Genomic DNA, 27,948 nt, shown 5'->3' with positions numbered 1-27,948 from the left:
CCCCGCTGTTTTGGTGCTAATGAATGTAAAAGTAGCCTCGTCTGCTCCACTTCGAAACTGCCAATATAAATTAAAATAAAAATTAATCAACGTAATATTAACAACCAGCTGTACACGCAGCGCCATTCAGAGATCATTCGAGTAGATCGCAAGAAACGCCAACTTGTTTTAACTAACATTATGCTCTGTGAAAAAATAGAGGTAACGCTCATGCACCATTTCGATCCATCTAGGTAGACTTCCATTAGCGCATCTTCGCTCAAAAGTTCTCAAAAGTTCCAGCCAGGTAAATTCTCTGATTTATTAGGCATTCAACTTGTCATCCGGAAATGTACTGTTAATTCCCGTCGCCTTCATTTATTGATGTTTTTTCCCTAAGCAATTTATTCTGTTCATACTCCCATCTTAGTGTATTGGAAAATTCTTGTGCACATGATAGCACAATCTAGCTCAAGGATGTAACTTCAACGGTAACTTTCGGTTCCTTCATGTTGTCGACACATTGGATCTTCTATCGCTGAGGACTCGCCGTCATTCGGTCGAAAAAGGAAACGACATGGACTGAGTAGCCGATGTGCATTTTCCTGAGCGCCTGCGTCATGGTAGCCGTGAGCAGTAAACACGCTGGTCATCGTTGGTCTGAATTTCAACGTCGACAGTTGGTGAGAAAGGATTTTTTCACAAAAGAAAAAGAAGTGAAAATAAGTTATGGATACAGGAGCTGTTGATATGCTTACCCTGCCGTCTCATAATTCTTTTGTAGAAACCCCTCGACTCTGCCTGGCAGCTTTGAAAGCATTACCTAAAGGTAATTCTAAAGATTTATGCGTATAAGAGGATAGCTGGTAAGCTCCAAACACAGCAACTGGGGTCAGATAGTGGTAAATTACCTTCGTATCAGTTTGTTGAGGACTACACACCAACTCATCAAGATCAAAAGGTTGTTCACTTCCAACAACTTCACTAGGCATGTTTCTCTAAAGTTCTTCCGTTTCAAAATAATGTTGGTTGAGCTTTCTTTCTTGAACCCGCATTCCTTCTCCGGCAAATGTTCTGGCTCTGTCGTCAACCCATTAATGACCTCGGTAATTCTAAAAACATTGGCACGGGCGACGCAGCGCCTCCGATTTTCTTCTTAAATATCAGGTAGCTAAAACTGTTACCTTCTCGTTTCACCCTTTCTAGTTTTCCTTTTGCTCCTTTTGATAAGGATTGAGAGCATTTTTTTGGCAACTGTTTGCGTTTCTTGAGCGTCGGCCTCATTGAAGTTCTGTTTCTGCCTCGCAACGTTATTTCGTATCTGTCTCGCGCTCTGCAAAGGATTTGCTCTGCTCAGTTGAAGTTCAGTTGCGGCACCGTTACCTCCTAGTCCATCAATATTTCGGCTTTCAAGCGTATATATAGTGCACTGGCATCATTTCAGCAAGGTAATGGGACCACCGAAGCAGTCCCGTACAGTAAACAAGCTTCAGGGGAACAAGACAATTGAAATATGATAACTGTAGCTGAACAGCTTAAAAGGTGTAGTGGCAAGTTTGCACTATACGGGTAAGGTGCAATTTTTTAGAACTACTATGAGCTGTGGGTGTTAAGTAACAAGATAAATGCAATATATCATAGCAATTTTATTAGGAATCTGCAGGACCATTCATACATTGAACTACGAAGGACGCAGTTGCACGGGAGACGCATGAATACTGCCTGGACGCAGCACAGCTGGTAACGATGAGCCAGTGTTACAGTTAGAACAATAAACAGCTGCTAGTTCAGACGTGGTTACGATATAAAATCCCTAGCCGCTCTACTATATATTTTTAAATACTCATGTCTATAAGAGCCGATCAAAGGTATATAATAATAACTACTTAACTGCGTTATGGTGTACGGCGTCATGTATTAGGTTGTTCAGCTTTAAATTCGAGATGGTGGACTTTAACTATTTCTTGAACCTTCGCAAGCATACTTTTTTATTTTGAATCAAAGTAAGCACTCTCATTATTTATTTAGACAAAAGCTTGTTTTTCCCGCTAGTGTAGAAGTGCATGTAAGGTGTACAAGAACTTACAAGTAGTTTTGTTGCATTCACCTACTAACGTGACCAGTGCAACAATTAGTTATTTTTATAAAGGGACAGCAAAAAGAAGCAAACGTCTCAATGTCTTTATTCTTGACCTTTGTTTAAATCAAAGAGCACCCATTCGTCCAGTTTTTTTTACCATATTAATTTGACCGAGTCTGGTAAATAGAATCGTTTTGTGTATACCAAACTCCAATTATACTATTCGTAAATCTTGAGATAAATCGGTTTCCAACAGATACTATTCTCCGAGCTTTATGTTTCTCATCTTTGCATAAAACTTCCACGAGGCTCATTCTCGAGTTCAAGATTTCTTTTGCGATATTTTTAAAACTGATGGTCTTGTTAGTAGTAGAGCTTTCATTAGGACCTATATGGCGAGCTATGTCTACCACTGTAGTTGTAAGACGTACGATCCATGTCCGTATACCACTAAAACTTTTTCTTGGTTTTTCAAATCCCACTGCAGCTCGCGCATTCAAAGCCTGAATAATCGTATCCGATAAAGGATCTCAGATTGCAAAATGTGCACGTACAGCTTGGAAGCAAAGATAAGAAACCACTGCGTGCACTATTACCAAAATTTTGAAATATAGGGTATCATTTTGAAGTACGAGGTAATTTTAAAATATGAGGTTAGTTTTTCTTGTATTTCATGTCGATCAATCTACTGTGCTCTAAACGAACATATCTTCGATTAGAACTTATCCTAACTGTCACTTGCAAACACCCTTGTACGAGTTGACCAGACGGACGTTGGCATATCAAATATTCTAATTATAATGCTCTAAATTAGCAATTAATAAAATGCGACTGAAGTGGCTGCTGCCAAAGACAGTGCAATAATTAGTAATAGGCCGACAGTCTGAGAAACAGGTAGAGCTTTATGCAGCGCCAAAGGCACCTCAGTTGTTCTCGATGAAATTTTTGTTCTATTAGAAAACTAAACTAAAAACAAATGTTATTACTCGGTGCGAAATCCGCCAGGCACCAAAATGCCGTGTTTGGAAGAATGTGAAAGTATAAAATTTGTTTATATTATAATGTCGAGCTGAAACGGTGATACAACAAATACGGTGCAAATACGAATGGAGCTGATTATGCTAATATAAGGTTGGAGTTATTTAATAGAAAAACAAAACAAAAAAAAAGGCAATGCAATTTATATGAGCAGAATAACAGAAGGTAAATGAATCTAGGCATACCATCAGCCAAATAAATTATTTACTAACGGTGTAGCGAGCGCAATACAGGGAGGCTACAGGTTAGTCACGTATATTGCTGCGTAAGTCCTTATTAGAATCTTTGTAGGCTTTAGTTCACCTAAGACGGTTCCTGAGTGCCTGACTAGAGTGGTGTTGGCTTTGATTATTAGGATACATAAGGTTAAATACTTTTTTTAATAAACGCAGCGTGCAAGGTGTTTCTCACCGCGGAAGTACACTGATAACTGTAACGTTGTTTTGCCATGCACTACACAATCAGCTTAATTCAATTTTCTACTATGTGCAACAGGCCACATGATCTCCGAACCCTCCAGTGTTTCCAGAACTATCGGCCTGAAGAAATATAATTATTTCTATTATTATTATAATAGTTAATAAAATAGTAAAAAATATTACCGACTTTTTGTTTGTTCCTTTAGTTAGTCGATGCGAAATCAATTATTCATAATTAATTAGTTATAGATTTCTGTAAACACGAAGCGTCATGTATGTACTCTATGACAGACTAGATTCGGACTGGATTACGGCCTACATATGTATATATATTATATCTATGCGATAACAGAAAAAAAATCCGTGTTATTAAATCAAGGCGCTGAAGCTATAACATATGCAACATTTCGTCGGTGAGAACAGTGAAAACTCTCGGCGGGTTATTCGAATAATATAAATGTACACCTTATTTTACGTCTTAGTTTTCTAAAGCTTACCTTTTATTAATTTAGCTAGACCTATATATAATTAGCTAACGCGCAATTCGGTACTTTCAGAGCAACGAAATAAATGCTACGATACTTGGTTAGCACATAATAATAGATAGAGCACATTTAAAAATAGGAATAATGAATAATTACGTATAAGAAGTATAATTGCAACGTCATGACGGGATAATTGCAACGAAAATTTGCAAGCGGATAGTATGGTATCTGCTTCTCTTAAAATATTTACTGGTAACTTGCAGAGATTTGAGATTGCAGTCATGTTACTCTATAGACACGTCCTAAATAAAGAATTCATCTTGGTAAGTGTATTAGATAATTAACGGTGAATAAAGTTCCTACATAAAATACATTAACCTAAAAAACTTCGAAAACAACTCTAAAAGTACGATTTTTTTGTGGTTTAGCTTGACCCGAGGAAAAACTTATGATAAAATTACGAAATAGCTACTCTGAGTGATTAAATATGCGGCCTTGTGTTGCGTCCAAAAAACATGCGTATAGTATGTCTTATACAACTCATGTATATGTTAATATAAATGTCATTTGCCTAGGTATGTCATTAAGATTACTCAACCCTTGAATGGCATACCAAGTGGCTAGAGACACTCGTTGTCGGTACCTAGATTATAAAGCGGACCCACCTTCTGTGCTGTTGTTTCGGTCCTATTTGTATCATTCACTTTTTTCATAATACGTGTCCCCACTGTTTGACGGCGAACCCTTTTTTGGTAATGTCCAATCTTCAATTGCTCATTTCCGTCCTTGCGGTTTTTGTCGGATAACGATTTAGTGTAGTCGGCATGTGTTTTCTTATTGAAGAACTTCTTTGCCACCAGCGATTTGTGCTGTCCTTCGACCTGAATTTGATAGAATGTTATATGATCCACGATGTGACAGGTAAACGTACCTCGTTACGTTCTGCTAGCTTTTTTGCGAATTTAAAATGTATTAACCATTCTCTTAGAAGAGTTCTAATAACTCTTCTAAAAAAGAGTTTTGATTAGCACGAGTTTTGTTTTGTTTGATAAGCCTCAAACGTCATTGATTCCCATAAGACGGGTTGCATCTGCTGGCAGCTTTTGAAATCTAATGCATATCGTTATATGCAGATATAGACCATAGTGAAGCTAGAGAAATATTCTAGTATCAGCAACATAAGTAATGGCGGTTTTTTAAATACTCCCTTTACCCTAGTGTATCCATAGCCTATTTTTCCTGAACGTCATCTTCGTCAAGCGTAGTAGTGAATTTTATTCACCAATTTTATAGTCACTCTGCATCCGCGTATTGGAAATTCGTTGAAAATCTGTCGGAATAATTATTTTGTCTGTTTTCGTACTTAAAACGTTCAAGTACAAAAAATATTTCTTAGTTCAATTTGTGATTTCTTGGTCTAACTCTAAATGGTTGCTTTGTGTGGATTAAATGAAATATACCTGATTCACAACAGTTGAGAAGATAATAGCGTACATCAAAAACCCAGCTTATGTTCAATGGAAGCTGTGTCTATAATTATCCGGCAGAAAATCGCCGTCAACATCGTCTTTAACGATTGCGTATGAAAGGTGATAATTAGTTATAAGGCTCGTGCAACAAAAAGTGTACACACTCTGCGATCACTTAGCGAAGACGCAAGTTTTAGACTTGCCGTGAATTAAATTCATCAAACGCGGGGGACTTAAATGATTTCATGTTCACATCAATTTTTGTTACCTGCTGCCTCGCTAGAAAATATAAATAGAAATAAGAAAATAAAAATATACATGAATGTATTAATAGTGGAACCTAAAGGACCCATTAAATTTTCAGACATTTTTAGCCATGTTATAGACAGAACCGTTACCGAAAAATGGCGACGCTCCAATGGTAAATTCCACGCCATACTAGAAATAAACAATTTTAGCTTTCTATTCACTAACCTATTAAGAATCGCTTATGTTAGTAACAAGGTTTAGTCGTTTACAGTTCTCTACAAGTTCAAAATTTTAGCAAAGTTGACAAGCGTAATATCGAGTGATACTGAGGAGCGTTATCCTTGTTTCGAAAATTGTACTTTATATTTATATCATATAATATATAGCCATATAGCCTAAACTACCGCTCTAGGTTTGAAAAGGCGGGTTTTCGACTCCTCAGTCAAGCCCTTGTGAGATCCGAAGACAACTGGAGCCAAAATTATGAATTAGTAATACTTCGTCATTCCGTTTTACTTACAACGTATTTACATGTCAGCACGCATGGACGAATATCTCTAACGTCATCTAAAGTATATAGCTTAGAGGCGAAAAAATCGTAAGGCAACTTCCTTGAACATTTTTAGTACTCACTTTTACAAATAAACTCACGGTGGCTTCATTTTGGACTTATTTTTTGTAGACTATTAAATATTCATGCTTGCAGAGTCGTTCAATATTGTTGTTACGATACACAGATTGTTCCGACAATCGCAGTTAGTATCTGTTGAATAATCATTACTCAACAAAAGTAGCTCACATTTCGAAGACTTTCTAAAAAAAAAAGCATAACGTCTTCTCACTTAGTTTTCCCGGAATATTAATAGCAAGCAGGCTGGGTTTACCAGTGTTAGCTAAAACTGTCGTAACTTCACATCGATCGGTTTTTGGCAACAGGTTACATAATTTTGACAAATATCAATGCGACTTAAGATAGGCAATAGATATTTACTCACAGGAACGGAATTTGCATCAACAGCGTTAGTGCCAGTTGCGTCATCAAAGTGGTGAGCTATCCTGTCAAGTGCGCTTTCCATGAGTCCTTCGTTAGATATTTGACGGGCGAGCGTATTCACTTCATCGTCCTTGGTCGCCCCAGGACAATCAAACATATGCTCCGAATCGCACATGCATTCCTGCTGCGCTTGGTACGATCGACTAAACGCTGCCGTATTCTCGAATTGTTCGAGGCACCCGTCGTCATCTGTTGAGAATAAGGAATAAAACTGTTGGACCAAATTAATTATCAGGCACAACGCATGTGCATAGACATAATGAAATTGCCAAAGGTACTTTTGCACGCGAAAGGCTTACGCTTCATCTGAGCTTGACGATAACTGATCTGAAGAGAGATACATGACGTGGTATTGTATCAGTTGATTAACTAGGATATTTGCTTTTTTATACTGGCTTCTAAATCAAATGCGTGCGATAACGAATACAAAACTGACGGACGTAATCAGTAGCATCATATTAAATGACAGAGTAAACAAACACCAAACCATTATTTACAAACGTTCCGCCTCAGAGAAACAATCTGAGTCCACTGGTATTTTCGTCACTAGTCGTTGACCTCCCATAACCAATAGTATACCAGCATCCGTCAGTAAAAGTCATTATTATGTACACGGCCGACCTTCTCTGCATTGTAGCAGCCGATTTTATCTGCAGAAAGCGCTATCGACTTTGACCTTTTACGTCACAAACAATAGTTTGGGAATTCCACTACGAAATAGTAAAGAGCTGGAGCTTAAGCGAGGCGCTCGGTAGCGGGGTATAATGCCATTTGCCTAAGTAACCAAATTTTAAAATAATCTCATATATTTGAGAACTGTACCAAACTAAATCGTGTGAGTTTGTCCTAAGCACGAAAAAAGAGCACGTAATGGCTCGTATTCGCTGCATCGATTAAAAAGCCAGAAAGTCTCTGGTTTACGTCACTGAAGCTGTCCCAGACGAAGGCGACACCAACGGCATCGTAGGTCAGACAGTTATATTGAGAAAAACGACCTTTCTTACACCTGCGCATCTCGTATTAATGAATGAAATCAAACATGGCCTCCCGAAAAGAGTTCTAAGTCTTTACTCCTTTACGAAAGCCCGGTTGGTCGACTTACTTGCAGATAGCTGCTCTTCGTTTAAAGACTTCGGACAAGGCACCCACTGCTCGAGATATCAGGATACTAACAGTCCGTTAGATCTCATGAAGAGAAACTGGCCGATGCCACTTTCGAGATTTTCAATATAAAAGTAATAAAGAGTCACAAGTAGTGGAATATCGACTTAGAGAGAACGGGCACGTACGACTAGACACATAGTTTCTCTTCTTTGATTTGCACAACTGACGATCGCCACGAACTATTTCCTCTTACAAATATTACAAATTACCATGCCTCCTATACTTATATAGATAAATAATAACATGACATGCAGGATTAACAATGGTCAACATTCAATGCGCTCTGCAGGCGGTTGTGTTATAGAAAGAATCATTTCAACATGCATATACTTAATTGGTATTTACCCTACTTGGGATGAAATGAATTAGAATAAGATTGATTGATCTGTCTGATAACTCATTAAATGTTTTTACCTGGTTAGTTTTCGATTATTTCGTCTCTCATCTTATTAATGAACGACGCAGGATAGACTAACTAGTTCAATCACGTAAAATTGATCAATGGTGTGCTCAGTTACCCACATGTTGTACTGTACCTACCAGTATAGCCGACAGGGCATGGATTTGGCGGATTACAGTAGGCAGGTAAGACAGCGTCACTCTTCACTACTTGGACGTTGCGACCGCTCCCGTCGGGCTTTAGACGTTGGGCTCCCTCGCCGGCACCTCCTGCCACGTACTGATGGCCCCAAAGTGAACTGTGTTCTAAGTATTCTTGATCTCTGCGATGACATCGGAATGATTCAGTAAAACAAGTATTAATTTCAATCAAATACCAAATCCGTAATTTACACTTCACATAATTCATATATTAAGTCAGCAGTGCACTCACGCACTGTACAACCTCCGGCTTCTCTATCAAGTATTGTTTCCGACTTATCATTCTTAAAAACCGTAAGCCTACTCTTCTGACCAAGTTAATCTGAACGTTTTTAAATCTTTCTTTTTTGCTTTATTTTCCTATTGTTTATTCATTTCTAGATTATATCCAAAAATATTCTATCCGGCGTAAGCCTTCAAAAAGAATTATATCTCTAATTTCAGCTTCAAATATAGATGCTCCAGATGCAAAAAAAAGTGATGGATAGGTTGCGGACACTCGATTATTACCAAGATTCTCGAATCTATAGGATTTTATTAAAAATTATAAGCGCGGATGCCTCATAATATGACCGAAACGCAGCGGGAAACACAGTTTCTCATTGATCCTCAACGTCTGGTCTGGCGCCGACAACATGTAATCATAATGATAGAGATTACCCAGAATCGCTATGAATGGCTAGAAATGGTGCCCTTATATATCAATATGAACCACAAGAGGAACGGGCAGCCTTGAGGCCAAAGTTAAATCGAATCTTTATTTAAAAAAATACTATGGTTTGCGTTTAGTGAAGCTAGAAAGGTCTTGTACACTAGGTTATGTGTGAAAACAACGAGGATTACATATAAGCCAGTTTCATCGACTGAAAGATAATACACAAGGCAAAGTCACATTTGTGCGCGACAATACTGGGTCTCGCATCGCAGAAGTTGTTAAAGCAGCTCTGCAAGAAGTCGAGTAGGGTGTTCTTTTGCAGCATTTTTATTCTCGAGCCGACTTAATATCGCCTTTTGCGATCACTAGTGAATGGAATTCGTAGCTGTATATTTAACGAATAACAGTTATCAAAAATTGGCTGGGAGAGTTTTTTTTTAGTGTCAGACCTGAAAATTTCCAGCACGACGAAATATGAGTTTATTGAAAGAAAGGAGAAGGCCGTTGGTAATAGCAGCGAATATCCAGTTAACTGAATAATCTGAGGTGGACAGCGTAGTGGACAAAGAAATCTCTCGACTTAGTCATTAAATGTTTATAGATTTACGAATGTCAACGAATCCTTTGAGTCTAATTTTGTATGCTCCTGTTCCAACGTTACAGCATTAAGCAAAATAAAGTTATGCTGTAGGTGACTGATTTGAAACCTGTAACAAGTAACCTCGACGTCGATAGATGCACGTGTTTACAGAACGTTAAATGAATAATACCACTGCGACTATGGTTCGCTGGTCTTATCGGTTGTTACTGTCGTTTCATCGGTATAACCTGTTGGTGCTGTTGTAAATTTGTGTTAGCAGTCGGTTACATCGGTTGTACGTTAGCGAAACATAACATTAGGAATTACTACGCGTTGTTAGAGCGACTCGTTGCTATGTGCTTGGAGGTACGAATATAGAGCTGCTGGTAGTGGTAATGGCTTTTATCTGCAGCTGCGTTAGCTGCTCCTGTCTCGCTCGAATATTTATTATTTCCAATTCCTCATCACTACACCGTACCGTAGCTCTTCTGCCTTCTTTTCGTATCGCACCGCATCTTGCTATTGTGGCGCTGTCAGCGTTTATTATTACGCTGCCTCTCTATGTGACTGTATCTGCTTATGTGTATCGTTGAAAGCTTATGTCCATGTAGTGCGATGTAAGACCGCTCTACAACGTATGGCCGTATTCTATTGCTTTTCCTTGCTCACCACTTGAACCCTATCTTGTCGGGGGAGAACTGACGTATATCATAAGCAAAACATTGGTCTTCTATCAATATTATATCCAAATCCTCTTTCTGTGCATTTTTCTTGCCGATTTTACTTCTTCTATATCTGCTTAAATGTTGTTCTTTTCTTCTCCGGCTTGGAATGGTTGATTCATGTTAGCAGCCGTGCATAATGATACGGCCATCGGTTGGTATTCTAGTCTGTACCAGGCACTACCGCGATAAACCAAGTTGTCATAAAGGACAAGAGATCCTACACTGCATCATAATAGCACTGTTAAGAAGCCTCGACAATATGGCCACCGGGTCTTTGCTTTTTCTGCTGCGTCCAGCAGCAGCTGACAGATAGAACTAACAGTCGAAGCAGCAGAACACCCAAGCTAGGTATGGCAAAAATTTGGTTCCTAGTCAATCCTACTCAATGAGGCGCCATTTTCTTAGACAAATCCAATATTGTCTTTCTGCAACGTTATACTCTTTCTGCTCTCGTCAACTGGTTATTATTATGGCGCGAGCTGTGAGGCAACATCATGTGCTCCTGAACAAGCTAAATTCATTCTATATAAACGGCCACGAAGTCTCATCACATGATGTCCTATCCGATTTTATAATCTATCTTCTTTATTTATGTATATAAAATCATACATCATCGCAAAGGAAATAGAGAAACTGCCAATACAAATCTCTGATCTGTAGCTTTTTGACGAGTTTTATTAGTGTGATCATTTCCCTTTTACAAGACTGCCGTTACTGTATAGAGACTACGAGACTTCGGTATCATTCTAAGATTCCATAAGTACTCTACTGGTACATCAGCGAAGTGGTCCTCTGTCAGACTTTTCCCACGAATGCCTCTTTATAATTTCACGATACATTAACTACTTTTAGCAAACTTACTCAGAAAGCCAATGTGAACGAATCTTAGTAATAAATTTGCAAGTACAATACCGCGTCAATTTCCATCTACCGTGCGAGGTTGCAACCGTTAATCCTAAAATTCAGTGTCTCCTGGTTGTTCTCTAGCTTTAGCCGCGCCTTGCTACGTAATGCTAGTAAGGCATTGATGTTTATCTGTGTCTTTATCGTCTAAAACTACCAGGAATGCCTAAAAAAGTTGTGTTGAAACAAGGGAATTAAGCTTTTGCCAAACGACTTTTTCATATACTTAGAGAATAAATTCATCGTATTTTTCGAAGCATAAGTTATTCACCCTAGGAGTAACAAAAATTCATTTTCTAAAAATATTGTTCGATTAACAAGGGGATATTTCGGACTTACATATTCCAGTTCGGTTGCTTCGGGATAGTTGCTTGCTGCTCCAGTTTAATTTAATTAGTGCCATAAATGCTTGGATATGACTTCTGGTAGTTTGGTCGGTTTAAAAAATAGTTTGCTTTGATTATTTTGAAAATAGTTTTGTATGAGTAGATATGTTCAGTGGGAGAGTTACGTATTACTGTTACAATGTATAGGTTAGTAACTAAACATTCAAGTTTTACCTAGGATTTTATTTATCTACACATTATTGGAAGGGACAACCATGACACGTACGTTGATGTTTAAGGGTCTTTTTTTATTGTTTACGTGCAATTTTCTTTGTCTATTGTTCTACAAGAGATCATAGACGAACAAAAATAATTTTTAAACTATTATCAAGATTGGTCGTCAGTCTGTGGTACTAATTTTCTAAAACAAGCTTTTTTCGTCTAATATAAAATCATAGCCACAAAATGCCTACACACACCTTGTGTATCTCCAGATTCGTAAAAGCACGCTGTAAACGCCAGCTATATCTGGAAATTCTATGCGGGCTTAAGTGATGTTCAGTAGGGGTACTTTTACTTATAAGTACTAACTTTGTTCTGTCTCTATTAGGCCAATCCGCTGCTGAATTTCGCCAATAAATGATAAATGTATTAGACTCCTCTGCTTAAACATCACTAATTAGTAAGCAAAGTTTCATGCCAGAGGGAATCAGAACAACCTGTCAAAGAGCTAACTAAGTCTACGTGCGTGCCTTTGCGGTTTGCATCTGGGAATTTCTTATTCCAATTCGTCGTTTGCTAATGGCTTAATATCATATATTGCTGAGACGCTTTTGTCCGTTTTACAAGCATGTGGACTGATCTCTACGTCTCATACATTACATTTCAGAACCGTCGATATTATACCGATTAACAACTGATTATAAAAAAAAGCCACAAAACCGACTAACGCTGACTTTAGAAAGTCAGAATTTAAGGACTATTGAAAATTTGAATGTTCACTGAAAATGCGAATATAATGTGGATTTCGTATTTCAATATTTGATATATTGTTTGTTAATGTGTATTTTCTATAAGCTATGTTTTATAATGTTTTTCCGACAAATGTTTCTAAATTTACTGAGGTTAGCAAAAATTATATTCATTTTTTAGTTGTTAATTTCCAATTTATTATGCTATAGCAATTTCGATTCGCTACTTTATGTATCTGCGAGTTTCTTGTCTCAAATATGATTTTCATTTTAAAGAATCTCGAAATAATCGCACTTTGGATGTACATTCATTCAAAGGTTAAACTAGAGACAACTTTTTGTAATCCAAAATGATCACAAGATCGCATATAAGAAGCTTTCCATTATGCGTGAGCACTACTAATCTTCAGAGACGGATCAGTTAACACAAGTCGCAAACTTTCATGGTCTGATAGGAATAAAGTGAACCTCCGGTAATGTTTTCGTAAGTATCCGCAGCCTAAATTGGTATTTCTCGCCGTGATGGGTAAACAATTTCCGAAAATCTGCGTATCGAGGACTTTAGTAAAAAAAAAAACATTACTTCCAGCTACCTACCGAGTTTGACAAAAACTGTAATTAAGACTACATGTACCTTGCAGAAGTTATAATCAGCATGAAAATTATCCATCGAATCCCGTTATTAATAAGCGTAACATGAAGTGAAATGCGGCCATATGGTTCTCAGCGACGATTCGTTCAAGCATCGCCGTCTTTTGTGAAAACTAGCTTATGACAAAAATAATTAGCAATAACACGGAAGTGATATCCATCTAGGAACTTTTACATTTCATTATAAATGTAAAAGGAGTCGCCTGAAAATCTGCCTTAGTTTGAACTTTAAAGCAAAAAATGTTTTTTTTTTTATTGTCCTTTTTCTCTTTCTTTTAAGTAGATCAACTCTGATACGATACATATGTTGTATACCCTATACACTTTAAAGTATCTCTGAAATCGAATTCCAGTTTCTTCGATTTTTTGTTTAATTTTATTTCTTAATGTATAAAACTTCCTTTCTTTTTTTGCTCTTCGCTTACATTTCCTTCTTATTTTTTAAAACAAAATGCTATGCTGAAATAGACAGTTTTGTGCAAAAAGTCATCCATATCTCGTAGAAAAAAAATAGAATCGAAAAAAGAGTAAAGTGTAGGCCGGCGTGTTATAGCCTCCTAGCGATCCTAGGTGGTACTCTGTAGAGTTGTCGCTTCTTGCAACGCGCATGCCCAACCAATCCTTTTATAGTTTCTTGGGGATTATCAAACGAGAAAACTATAGTATTAACTATGATTTCTACACATTTTTTTCTGGTAAAGCTTTTCCAGCGAAATAATCGATCCCCCAGGTAGCCTCGAAAACAATCATATTTTTAAAAACCTGTTCCCTCAGAAACCTGAAAAATTATCTTAATATCCTTCTAAAACTGTTGAGAACAAAATAACTATGAAATTTGGGTTCAATCTCCATAAGACCATCCCGCCTTTTCTGCCTAAATAGAACAGACACATCTATTGCACTTGGCTTAGCTATAAGGGAAAAAATACTATAACTTATTGATCCTATCCATGTTGGATTGGTTATAATACCTCTAATCTTGTTGCGCGTGTGCATATACCTGATTGACGGCCCGTAATTATAAACAGAGATTTGGCCCTCCTTGCGGTATCGAACCATTTTTTCAGAATCTTCTAAATCAGTTTCTTCCGCCTGCCTGGCACTTTCCTGCTTCTGACGAGCCTCATCGACTAATGCCTCTTGGAGATGAGCTGTCTTTTCGCTCACAACTATCTCATCGAGTAGCTGTAATAATTACGAAAATCGATAAAGGCGGCGTTATAAAAGATCTGAGTTTAATAACACATGATGTATATGAATGATGGCGGACTCGGAATCAATCACTGTTTGGGCTTGAAATAAAGTTATATCTGAGACCTGACTAAGTTCTGGCTTCACGAAGCCAGTTTTATTCAAGATATAGGCCAATAGATCATAGGCAAAAAATAACAAATTTAATGTATTCATGGTATTTTCCCATTATTGATATTAACATGTCTGATATATTGTCACCATTAAAAACTTTTCTTTCGTATTGAAGTAGGTCACTCTTAAAAGATGATGATATATTCCACTATATAAAAATTTAATAGTTTATTTTCCCATAATAAGTGTGATTGACGATCCTATGATGTGCGCCATCATCATTTTTAAGAAAGTGGACTATTTAACAAAAGGATAATTTTTTTATGGCATGAAGTCACTCTGTTTCTTGTCTTAACTGATCTGTGCCTTCCAGCATTCTTGGGAAATTTCTAGAAAAAAATTGGAATGCTTTTTTAAAAAAACTTGTTCGCAATGCATTCTAAAAGGACTGATATATACGGTTCAGAAGAGACTTAATCTACAATGAAAACAAAAGTAGAAACGAAACAAAGAAGTAGAAAAGTTCACAGATATTTATATTCAAATCATATTAGGATTACCAGGATGTGTTTATTATTTAAATATGATGGCATCATAATGCTGCTTGTTTGCAATTGCTAAATCTACTGCAAATGGACCATAAGTAGAACATGCTGTATGCTTGAAAAGCCAAGCGTTCTAAGCTAAAGATCACTAGGTGTGAACTAACCCAAATAAGGTGTACCACAGTATTTGCTATAATGGGCGGAAATGTTACCTGCTATTGCTGCTGATTGTATATAAAACATTTTAACGACACAAACGCAAGCATAGCTAAATAATGGCAACAGCTCAGGAAAAAGTCAGGGAAATTCGCACTATTTATATTTGCCAAAATCTCGACCAAGCTTACTGAAAAGTAATGGAGTTGACAAGAAGAATGTATAGAGTGGCGGAGGAAATTCGAAATGCTTAAAATTTGCGATACCTTGAAGCATCGCTTCAAACGGCTGCCTCCTAGATGGAAATGAAGTGTTTCTATGTCCAATTCACAGGTACTTGAGTAGTAAGCAAGTGTGCTTTCAGTGCTAGGACGAGAAAGAGAACTGTAGCGGCTGTACCTAAGCGAGTTTCTCATGTCCACGTTTAAACGGCGCGTTTAAATAAAACTTTTATTTAAACGGCGCAGACCACGACAACTTGAAGGGAAGTGATGAGTTAGTTCGTAAAAGTATTTCAAAATGCAGGTTAAACTAGATGTTAGCCCTAGACAGCCTAATATCTGGATTTTTCTTCTTTACGTCGGCGTGTATCCGTTACATCGATTACGGAAGGCGTTTATTGATTTTATTGTTTAATTGAAACCCATTTTTTGCTCGTAGACTACAGATGGCGATTCAATAGCATAACAAGCGTTTACGGATGATTAATTTTTTCTTTCGATAACTAGCAAATTCATCCGTATTTAGAATATCCAGCTTATAGAAATGGCTTTTAGACCACGTTTTTTCATGGGTTGAGCTCCCGCACGGACATCGGTCGAATGCCGTGACTAGAATGAAGAAAAATTACGTTCTCTATTCAGTACGAAATTGGAAGTGCTGTTTATGTTTAGTCAAAATAAAACAAACATTGTGAAACCAAGATTATAGAGTAGATAAAAGCTTGGTATTAGGGGTTTCATAGTATATTGCCAGCTTGAGGTTTAAGTCACTCGTAACTGAAACCTCCTTTTTAATGTAAACTATACTTATTCAATAACCGTAAATTGCTTGAGTAACTAAGCCAAAACCTGAGTGTTGTAACTTATATTTTTAAAATTTTCTTTTTAACGCTTTTCTTCTATTAAAAATAATTAATCGTTCATGTATGGAACTGAACAGTCATCACACCGCCCTGATCGGATCTAAAAGAGCAATAAAACTCTTCAATGAATTTGATAGTCATTAATCCAATAGCTAAAACCATATTTGAGCCTTTTTTTTTGTGGTATATACGGTCTCTGAGCTCGGCTAATGATCCATGGTTCATAAGGTAACGCATTAGATTTGTTATCTATAATTTATTTTCATTTTCCGGATGTATCAATAATAACTAGCTTTCGACAGCATCGGAGTAACAAGTTATAATATAGTAGTGTGTTTACTGGCAATACAATAGTTAAACGGATTATCTATGGTTGCCGCCTACCTGCCTTATCTCGAAGTTCAAAGAGACTGAAATGATCAAGCTTCTATATGATGCACGAATATGATAACGTGTTAAAGCTGTTATCCAGTTTCAATTACTTGACTCTGGAATTACATAGCCGTTTTATATGTTGTGGAGTGCTGTTAACAAAAACATATAAAATTGGATGTCCTAGGAGTATTCAAGTTTCAGGCGAACAGCTTACTTCGAGTGCTCATTGTATATTTTGTTCGATAATATTAGGTCATTCTCTAGTCTATGAAAAGTCTATGAAATCTCGAAAAACAATTTCTACATCATGCTGAAATATGAATAATTTTCTTATTAAGAAATTGTCTAAATTTTGGGAAGGATTGTAATTTGTGGGAGGACATAATAATTAATAGAGCGCCTCCAGTCGCTGCCACCGCGGTTGTGGTGTAAGATCAAGCACTGTTGTGTAATAAGAATGGGTTTTCTTTGTCCATTAAACTTGGCTGTTAATCAAAACTCGCGAAGCTGTAGAAAAGAACACCTGCATCAGGTCATCAAACAGACACCATAAGGATACATCTGTTTTAAAGTGGAGTCCCGCCGCTTCAGTTGCATCCACTTACTGATGTGACCGTTTGCAATTGCCGTAGAGTATCCATTTTTTTATCATAACTGCAAAAAAATCAATACAGTGGGTTGTTGAACAGCGTGAGAACAAGGAGACGAAGCGTCTATGTGCCTGTTTCTTCGTTCAAAACGTGCGGCATCCACGTATTCAATAGCTACTTCTACATACACCAAACCGAAGAGGTAACACTCGTGCATTTTGAAATGAGTCGGCTTCGACCACAACTTCAAACTTTCGTTATTTACCCTCAGAGGGGTCTTCCACGGGATTCATCTTTAGGTTCAAATTTCCAGATCGCGGTGTTTCTAGTGGTAGAATTTTCACCGAATATAACATACATGCGGCGAACTGTTCCCGCCGCTGCAGTTCCGTGACGGAACTTATATTCGCTAAAATCCCAATTGATGATATTCAAATGAACGGTCTCAGATTTTAAAGGGTAAAAGAGCGGTTTTCAAACGCATTTCGAACACATAAAAAAGTCTTATGAAATGTCGCATCATTATGAAACAGCATTGTCTTGAATTATGAGATTAAGGTTTGTCATGTTAGTATGCATATATGAAAAGTAAGAATTGTTCTTCATGTAACAAGACACGCAGCGCTTTACTCGAATTGTAGCAACAAATTTACCTATCATATACTCGTTCATGTACCTATTAACCAATTAATTAATTTCGTTTCGCCACATATATTTAGCTTTGGTGCTTAAAAATTCGTCCAGCCAATATTTGCGTCCTACGGTTCGGCACTATCGTCGAGAAGGATGAGTTTGATTCGCCTATCGGGTTTTTTTTTGTTACACAGCCCGTTCAATAAATGCCAACTAAACCACATATAAGTCTTTCCTGATCGCCTTATTACCTTTAACATTTCCCAGCCTATTATGCTTTTTCGATCCCATCAAACGCAAATCATGATCTTTTTTGGATGGTGATCTGGCTTAACTCTGGCTTTAAATATATCTTCTGGAACTGCCCACTCCTCTCGCTGCTTTATATCGACGTGAAATCTTACTTTTCGCGACCCGTTGCAATTCTATGCAAAAACTCTACGCTTGCGTATCAACCGGTGCCGGCTGAAACGTTAAGGGTCAATGAAGAGTGGTGTTTTCTTATGCGCTTCACCTAGGCTACCGCGCTTCTGAACTTCTAAAACAATTTCATACATTTAAAATAACTTATAGTAGGCTCAGGCTCGCAACAAATTTTCTCGGCTAGCTGCTGTACGTTTGCCATCCAAAACCCTCATCGACTTTGATGTCCAACCGAAGTGAGGTACATCCTCCAGATTAAAGATCCCGTATTTAGACAAAGCAAACCCTCTCGAAAGATCCTCTCAGTCATGGAGTCGTTCCTGTACGCGGCACACGTATTACGGAATGTTTCCGCTGCTTTTCAACCTCCGTAGATAGCAAAATAAAGTAAATATCAAAATGCACTTTTTTTTTCATGGAGCCTGTCTCTGAAGTTTGAACTAGTTGAAACTCCTCTGACTGTGTAATAAAAGCACGAATGACTTGTAAGGAAGAGACCAGTCTCAAACGGAATATAGAGGAAAACACACAGTAGAAAGATAAACGGGAGAGGAAAGATTAGAAAAAAGCCCTTCCTTATCTCCTAATTTTTAATTCAAAGTTTCGGCCTTCACGTCCGGTACTGCCGTCAAACACTGCTTCAGACGTTTGTCTCGCAGCACGAAACGAAATATGGCTAAGCCCGAGTTAGAATCTAGAGGATTCTGAAACGAGGTATTTAAATTCGGATAAAGTTTGTCGGACTGTTTGCTGCGGTAAACATTTGTTCATCCACCATATTTAGCACTAGAAGAAACCCATCCCTTCCTAAAATAAAACAATGAACCTATCGAGGAAACCAGTGCATGGTTTTTGCAGTTTAAGCGAAAATCAACTGTAATGCAGTATATTCACAACACAACGGGACAAACCCCCGTTAAAATTAAAAGATTCCTTTTTGTTCGAAATTGACTGTTAATATTCTCGCTAGTTTTTATGCTTCTTCTGAAAAAGATAACAAAGATTTTCGTGAGGCAAACTGGAAGTCCCTCAATACAGTTTGGATTTAAAGGGCTTAAAAATGTATCAGAAAGGCTCAAAAAGTCAATTTTGATATAATTCGATTTTTTTAATATAGAAACTACTGATTGTTTTAAAAGTCAAAATATATATTGCCAACCCAGTTGTCTAAATAAGCTCAAAGGTTAGTTTGTTTGAGACCTCTTGGATTTTTTTTATCTTTTTGAATATTTTCGCGGGTTTAAGCAGCTGCATTTTTGAAATTTTGGCCAGCTATCAGTCCAAAACTTAATTCCACTAAAATTTTCCGTATGTAATGTATTCTTATATAACATTAACGTTCAGGGTAGTCAATATCGTGCGACGCACCATCACTATCATGAAGTTATTTGCGGATTATGAAGAAATATTTTTAAAATAACTAGTGAGTGGATTAGGTCTCAAATTGAAACAATAACCATTATGAGTGGTTGATATATTGAGTAAAAATGATCATCGGGAATGACACTTCTAGCACATGCTAAAATTTTTTTTTGTTAATACACATTTTCATAAGCAACTTCGGTCCGCCTTCAGATTCCTTACCTTATTGAGTTGTGTAAAAAGGAGTGACGGTATTTCTCTCTAAATAACTTAAAAGTCATATATATCTAATAATATAAATTGCGTCGGCGTTGGCATTACTTGTAGGCTAAAGTTTGAGAGTAGTAGACGTACTAAGTATTTTTGAATTGTCTTCGTTAAGCCATAAGATAAAGCGCCCTAAATATGAATGATAATATAGAGGAAATAATAAAAGTTTCTGTAAAAATCTCTATATTTTACAATCCTATTGGGTCAAGGCACAAATGCGGTCCAGACCCATAAACGATGTGTTGTTTCTGCTCCAGATACATAAACGGAAGAAACGGTGTAAAGATAGTTCTGTCGCTTTCGTTCTGGAAATTTCGGTGTCGAAACGTTTTCTTAGTGGTAGGCCAATTACAAAAAAGGTTGATGAGCTTATTGCAAAAGCTGAACCAGACCGACATCTATAATTGGTCATGACATCGTCAAAGAACTAAACATCCATCACCAAACAGCTTAAAACTTTTTGGGAAAAACTAGTTACGAAAAGAAGCTTAATGTTTGGGTGGCACACAAACTGGTGCTAAAGCATTTACTCGATTATATTTACATCTAGCTCTATATATACCCAACAAAATGGGACCGACCCTAGACGGTTTATCTTAAGTGGTGAAAAATTGATCATATACAGAATATGCAAAAAAATGTGCTCCACTATTTGTAAAAGCGCGAACTGACGTCAAAGCATGTAATGTTTGTCGGTATTGGAGAGGAACGTCTATTGTGAGCTCTGCCGCAGAACAAAACAATCGGTTCCAGCCTTTGCTGTCAACATATAACAAGATTACAACAAGCCATTGAAAATAGAGACTGGAAAGAGTGAGTAGAAGGGACGCCATCCTCCATAAGGATAATGCATGACCGCATACATTTACAGCTTCTCGCCAAAAATTAAGAAAACCTGGGTGGTAGATTTTAATTCATCTGAATCTCGCACCGTCAGACTACTATCCGCTCTAGTCTCTCCACATCTGCTTTAATGATGTTAACTTTGCTTCAATGCAGATATGCAAAAGTCACTCGTCACATATCCTCATCCAGAGCCATAGAAGTTATATGGTTATGTGACTATGGTATTACCAGAAAAATAGCAGGAAAGCATCGATCAAAATGGCGCGTGTTTAGTTTAGTAGTATCAATTGAAAATTTAAAAAGATATTTATTTAAACTTCGACTTCAAAAACATCGATACTTTTTTGACTACTTAAAATATATAAACAATATATGAAAGAGAGAAAGGCTGTGTGAAACGGGGGTTATACAAGCGGTTCCGTTTTTTAACCAAGGAACGTCAATTTGGAACTCTAATACAATTTTTTAGGTTTCAAGAAGTTCTAAAAGTGCACGAATCAGAAATTTTATGCAGATTTTTGTTTGAGCAATTAAGAAATGCTGAGATTATATAAGACAGTTTACATTTCAATAAACTCTACTGAATAATAATATAAACAAAATAACCATCTCCACAGTTTCCCCTGCTCCAAAGTAACATTTTCAATGCCAAACTGAAAGCCAGCTACGTTTCATAGAAATCATTAGTTTGAGTAAGATTACATGATCACTTTGGGGCTGTATGGGCCGGTATCATTTCGAGTTGTTATAAAACAAAATGTCGTCAGTTGTTTATTATACAGGAAAACTAAAAGAGTCAGGATCACCTCTGAATATGAATCGTCGTTGTAAGCGCGTATATATGTCCCAATAAACCAATATATGTGCAACTTTTCTCGGGTCTGAGACTCACGCCAGCCTAAGTGCTATTAAATTGGCTTTAGAGAACGGCCTATCATTACACTTCCACTATACTGCTCGAACGACCCCTAGACGTGACAGTCTTTAGCGTAATCGAGACTTGATTCGTGCAACTCAACAGAACTTTATTATTATTTACGGTAAAAGGATCACAATTTGTGATAAAGCTCGATTGAAAAAATACGTACAAAAAGTCATTTACTATAGTAATATTAGAGGCATAAAGTGTTATTAGAGAGTTTCAGAAGTGAGGTATTCTTGCGCTAAATGAAAACGTATTCACAAATGATGATTTTTCTCCTTTAATAGCATAGGCTGGTAACCAGCCGGAGCGTCGGGCCATTATGGAGAGTCATTCTAGCAGATAACCGTTCGTCCTTCAGCAGCTTCGTTGCCGATTGTCACCCTACTGCAAAGAGCAAAAGGCGGATATTCTCATAGGACAGTATTAGTGGCTTCGTTTTTGATGCGCTGGTCATCTCAGCTGTTTGACTGAATCAACTGCATTCAACTGTGCCCTCCAAATAAATGTGCTGTTCATGTGTATATCAAGATTTGTCTCTTCTCAACAAAAACAAATATTTAGGATACATTTAACTAAAGCGGTATCTAATCGCTCCAATCACACACACTTATTGGCTTCTTTGCACATAATCAAAGAGGCTAAACGTCCGCGTCCAAACCGGCGACAACACAGAGCACGACCTGACGCCGCTACAAGCGGCTGAATAAAGGTGACAAGCCTCTGTCGGGAATTGTCCCTAGAAAATCGAGCATGGATAACCAATGTTTAAGCGAAAAACGATATTGTGAAGGACGAGGCCGTTGGCTTGAGACTGACAACATATCGGCTATTTGTTACGGTTTTTATACCGCAACTGCTTCGGAACTAATAACCATCTATTTACTTTCACGGCCATTACAATACAGAATATATATGACAGTATATGATAAAAAGCCCTCTCTAATTTTAACGTGGAATCGTCCTGGAATAGAAAACAAAAGCCAAGGTTCTGTGCGTAATTGTGTTCCAGCGTTAGCTTGGCCCAGAGGGCTTAATTCGTATCATACAGAGAACCAAATGTCATGTATAAAGTGGTCCGTCTTATGTAACTTTGTGACTTTAACACTTTATAAATGCAGTACTTTGGATTATAGATTTTTCATTACTAGATCTCGCAGCGGCTTAATAAGCTCAGTTGACTTGAAAACATTGTTTCAAGCTGATTGTTTCCAGCGTGTTCTGGCAATTTGGTTAATCTTTATAAAATCAAAGGTTGTTTGCGTTTCTTTCTGTCCACAGAAAGATTTGCATTATATTAAGATAAAGCTCGCCATTGACTGTTTGCAAGATCTGCTATCGTTTCGAAGTCACGTTCGAGGAAAATGAGCCTAGTGATACCTTTGCTTTACAAGTCATATCATACAGTGGCTTTTGCTGAGAGAAGTTGTTGCTAAACACCCACTATTGAATTTTGCGAGCCTCAGATGCGACAATTATTTACCTAGACATGCAGTTGAAAATTAGCTTCATAACGGAAGATATGTTAAAAAAAAGGCGCATGCTTCGCTTTCGACATGTAATCGGCGGATAAACTATGCTTGTGATAATTCTGAGTTTCTAGTTACTAAATTAACTATACTTTATACGGAGAAAAATGCCATTTTTGCTTTAAAGCGGGTCGTAAAGTGCTCCTCGATAGGTTGAGTTGTTGGGTACGACGTCATGCTACAATCGTTGGATCAGCATCCAGATTGCTCCATATTTTACAATGTTATGATTTAGTCATCCGGTCTGTGGCATTTTTGGCCTCATTTTACTTATAAGTAAACCAGTTTTGTCGAATTTCTCGATTAATCACCTCAATATTATTCTCATCAACTAAAATTATGGTGTGTATTCTGTGCGACACTTGCAAAGTGCCTGTCTTGTACCATTACGATGTATGTTTTTACTAAAAGCAGGTACTGCTTTTGTATTCTGTATATATTGTCCTAACAGCAAAACGCAACTGTGTTTATCCCTGGACAGACTGCTAGCCTTCACTTGTTTATATATAAAAGCGAGAAGGACGAAAAAAATTCAAACTTTTAGCTTGTCATGTACTACCAGTTCTCAAGGTGGTTTAGGTTGTTAGATACACATACCAAATGGCTTAAGTACACGGAAACATTTTCTTAACTAGTTTTCACCATACAACGTTCGGATAAGTGTATTAGTTTCTTAAATGTTTGTTATTAGCTTTTTACCTATTATTTACGACTCTATTACTATATAGATTAGAATAACGTTCATACAGATCCGTGTAGGTAGCTGGATGAGTGTGATTACTCTACGTACGGAAAGTCAAAACGATACTAGCCGTCGCCAAGATTGAAGATTAAGCTTGAAGATACAATGAAAAAATTTCTTAAGTAACCACATAAGGCTTCTCTGAAATTCGAAAAGAAATACTTCAAGGAGCCGCTGAGTCGTTTTCGGTTCGTAGGCGCGCTCATAAAATATCAGGTGAACATAGCTTTGTGGAACATACTATATCTATAACTCAGAATTTCTGAATTTGGTAATCGTTTACAAGGCAAAGACACAGAAAAAGGTCAGCAAGTTATACTTTTAGCTTAACAAATTGGGGGGCTCACATCTTCGGGAGCTTTTCTCTCGAGATTATATCGAAGCGTGGATTATCAACAGCTTTGGACTCTGAGGGGAAGGAGACAGCTGTAGAAAAATTATGAATAAACAATAGATAAGTTTTGTTTGCTAAAACCAGAAGTCGTACGGTGCTACCTTCAAAATCATAAAACTAGACAAAAATAGATTCGTAACTAGATCAATTCAATCAGAGTTTGAATTATGCTAATTCAATCCTACGTAAATCTACAAATATCATGCTACTCTAGCTGATTTAACTTACACGAAAGAAGAATTCTTCAATAGCTGTTGAGCTGGTCCCATATGCTGGTCTACTACATTCGAAACATCGTTGAAAAGATTTGCCTATGTCTGCCTACATTATTTTTTTATTCGTTCATACTCACTTGCTGATGTCACGTTAACTTAGCGCTCAATACCCCCATTTCAAGAACCATATTTAATAGTAGTTACGGCCTCAAGTAACACGATGGCTAAGAATATTATCAGGACCATATGAATGATAATAGTAATCCCGCAGTTTTCACCGGGAACAGCTTTGATGAATGACAGAGATACGACACGCTAATGTTCTTTTTTGGACTATAAAGGCTCTCTCTGTGTTAGGAGCTACGGATATTTAATCTGCGGCGTAGAATCAGCGTTGTTCACGAGCTGGCACAGAAATCTGTCTTTCTTATTGAAGATCTAACTGTTTATTATCAGTAACGAAATCAGCAGCGGCAGTACCAATGTGGCGGTAGTATCAGTCGGCGCTAACATCAGCGTATTGATTATTAAAGAAGAAATGTGTTAAGCGTGCTGATGTACAATTTCCGATGCATATGATAGATAAGATAACATACGCCGATTTCTGGGAGAAATCGCGTTGAGAAGTATGTTACAGAATACTAGCGAAAATAATACTTTTTGCAAAAAATATTATATGCAAGAATGAAATGAATTAGAACAGTTTGAAGATGTTCTACCATTTGAGTACTAGATTGGAACACGAGCATTTGTTATTTATTTTCAATATTTCATTACCCTTTCACCTCTCCGCTGTCAGTTTACTTCCTTACACCATTTAAACGTGTTCTTTTTCTTCTATAAGTTGTAACTTCGTTATGCAGTGAATGGAATTTTAGATTGGGTTCGTGCTCCGAAAACGAAAACTACAGATAAAAATGAAGTGCATTTTTGACACCTACCCTATTTCGCCTTTTACCGCAGTTAAACATCTGCTAAAGCAACGGAGATATATATGTCGTATGTAGCGAGGACTCTATAACTGAGAGGACTGCTCAACACTGGTTTGCAAAGTTTAACAATGGCATCTTAAAACTGAAGGATACTCCTGATAGCCATCCGAGATCGATGAGGATCAATTGAAAGTACGTTTGAAGGAGTACAGCCGCCAAACAATTCTTGAATCAAGCCAGAAAGTAAATTGCAGCCATCTAGTTATCGAGAAGCATTTTAGGTTCACCGCATTCAGTTAAAAAATGGGAGCTCAGGTATGCCATAAATTGAATGAACATTACAAAGGAACACAACTTCTCATTATTTCTCAATATCTAGCCTGCCTAGCCACATAATAGACTTGTCGCTAGCGTAAAGACGTGATATCTTCACGTTGTGCTAAAGCAGAGAAGATGAGCTCAAGCCCGGATCTCCATCCTAGGTAGACAATTATATCAGTTTAAAGAGGTTGGAAGGATTTTACACGCTAAAAAATACTTCTAAAAATTAAAACGGTTAACACGGATCCGTATATGGCCCAGTTCCACGGACCGGAAGAGGCTATCCAACAGAAAAATCCGACAGACAATGCAAAGTCATGACAATGCAAAGCCGCACAAAACAAGGATTGAGATGGCCACCCTGCAAGAGCTTGGGTGGACGGTTTTTTTACACTTACCATATTCTCCAGATCTCGCACTAGCAGACTATCATTTTCTTCAATCAATGGTAAATGAAATTAGTAACCGCATATTGGAGAACAAAAAGAGTCTTTAAACCTGGCTCGACAAGTGTGTTAACATCAGATCTAAGAGTTTCTGGCGAGAAAGAACATTTAAATTGATAGACAGACAAAAGAAGGTCAAAGAGAGTGACGGCGAATACTCAATAAATTAAGTTGTTGTTAGAATTCTGGTGAAACGTCGTTTTTCACACGAAGAACCGTACGTCGTCGTTTAGGTTCGACTCCGGGCGTCAGCACACTTCGTTTCGCAGTTTAACGCATGGAAAGGATCTAAATCTTTCCTCTACATCCTGATCTTTGGGCAAGTTTCACTGATAGTTGCTAATAAAAATACTGATTGTATTCTAAAAAATAAAATCGGGCAGACCAGGCTCAGTTTCGGGACAGTGAAATTACTCGAGAAATATAACGCATTAGGTGTAACTAGTCTTGAATCATCTATTAAAGCTCAAAATGCTTTTAATTAAAGAATTTTTTTTTGGGAAATAGCCGTATCATATGTACATATTCTATTCAACAAAAATACTGATGACAGCTTTGGTTACCAGTGTAGTTACATAAACTCCTATGTTAACTGTCTTATTGCTATTTTGGTACAGACACTTCGGTATAGTCGCTCTCTAAGATGTTATAGACATTTACCTGTTGAAAAAATGCTTCATCAAGGTCAGACGGATCCAGCTGGCTTTGGACGCCGAGAGTCAGCACAAAAAGCAATATTGTGATGCCCATGCAATGCAACAGAGATCTCGCCATAGTTGATTAATCACCGATCACCAATACCGAACCCTCACGTCAACTAAAACACTTAACCAAGACAAATAATTTATTTTAAATATGCCTTAATCAAGTTTAGACTACAATAGAGTATGCATAATGTCGGATGCTGGGAAGACCTATTTGCTGCCAGCATAAAACAATGCCTTCGCATGGTGTTTCTCATGCATTTATTGCAAATACACGCGTACCTGCTACCCAGTATATATATATATTATATATATATACTGGGTAGCAGGTTAGCTATTACCTATTATAATACAAAGAAACCTTCTAAATGTTCCAGGAATTGTCTGCTGGCGATGGTGCAGCAGCAGCAGTCGCCATAAATACGATGTTGCCAAACTCTATCATCTCAGACCCAGATTTCCTTTATTTATTCATTCAGGGAGTAACTAGACCATATTTGCGAAAGTGGTCCCCATTTTGTAACTTAAAAAACTTTTATTAAATTAAAGTAAAAAGATGTTCACTTCATTTTATCGATGGGCGGTAGGCAGGAAATACCTCAGGCTTACAGCTGCCCGTTAGTTTCCAACACGTAACATTGAAACTCTAAGAGGTATAGAGTGAAGTTTAAAATCAAAGGAAACAGCATCATCAGCCTAGATTAATACTACTTTCCTTCATAATATGTGCACTCCATCGGCGTGCGAACAGACTCAATCAAGCTCCACCTTTTGTCGTAAAAGCAATAGGACTGAGACCTCTGTGG

At 37.5% G+C, this 27,948-nt stretch overlaps 1 protein-coding gene across 2 annotated transcripts in view; it reads right to left on the bottom strand.

Moving 5' to 3' along the window:
• Positions 1–27,948, bottom strand: part of 7B2 (Secretogranin_V domain-containing protein 7B2) — a 37,676-nt gene that overhangs the window by 8,680 nt on the left and 1,048 nt on the right. Inside the window, exons 2-6 of one of the 2 annotated variants that reach the window (XM_022831923.2) lie at positions 27,099–27,255; positions 14,349–14,533; positions 8,478–8,659; positions 6,715–6,962; positions 4,667–4,882 (exon numbers count right to left, since the gene is read on the bottom strand). In XM_022831923.2, coding sequence (XP_022687658.1) covers positions 4,667–4,882; positions 6,715–6,962; positions 8,478–8,659; positions 14,349–14,533; positions 27,099–27,212 — 945 coding nt within the window. In that variant the 5' untranslated portion in view covers positions 27,213–27,255. Of the gene's footprint in view, positions 1–4,666; positions 4,883–6,714; positions 6,963–8,477; positions 8,660–14,348; positions 14,534–27,098; positions 27,264–27,948 lie in introns of both variants that reach the window. The other variant, XM_022831922.2, reaches the window with a different exon arrangement.

Source organism: Varroa jacobsoni, unplaced genomic scaffold (assembly GCF_002532875.2).
Source record: "Varroa jacobsoni isolate VJ856 unplaced genomic scaffold, vjacob_1.0 scaffold_358, whole genome shotgun sequence".
Taxonomy (NCBI): Eukaryota; Metazoa; Arthropoda; class Arachnida; order Mesostigmata; family Varroidae; genus Varroa; species Varroa jacobsoni.
Note: the sequence above shows the minus strand (reverse complement) of the source record. Positions and strands in the feature narration are given on the sequence as shown.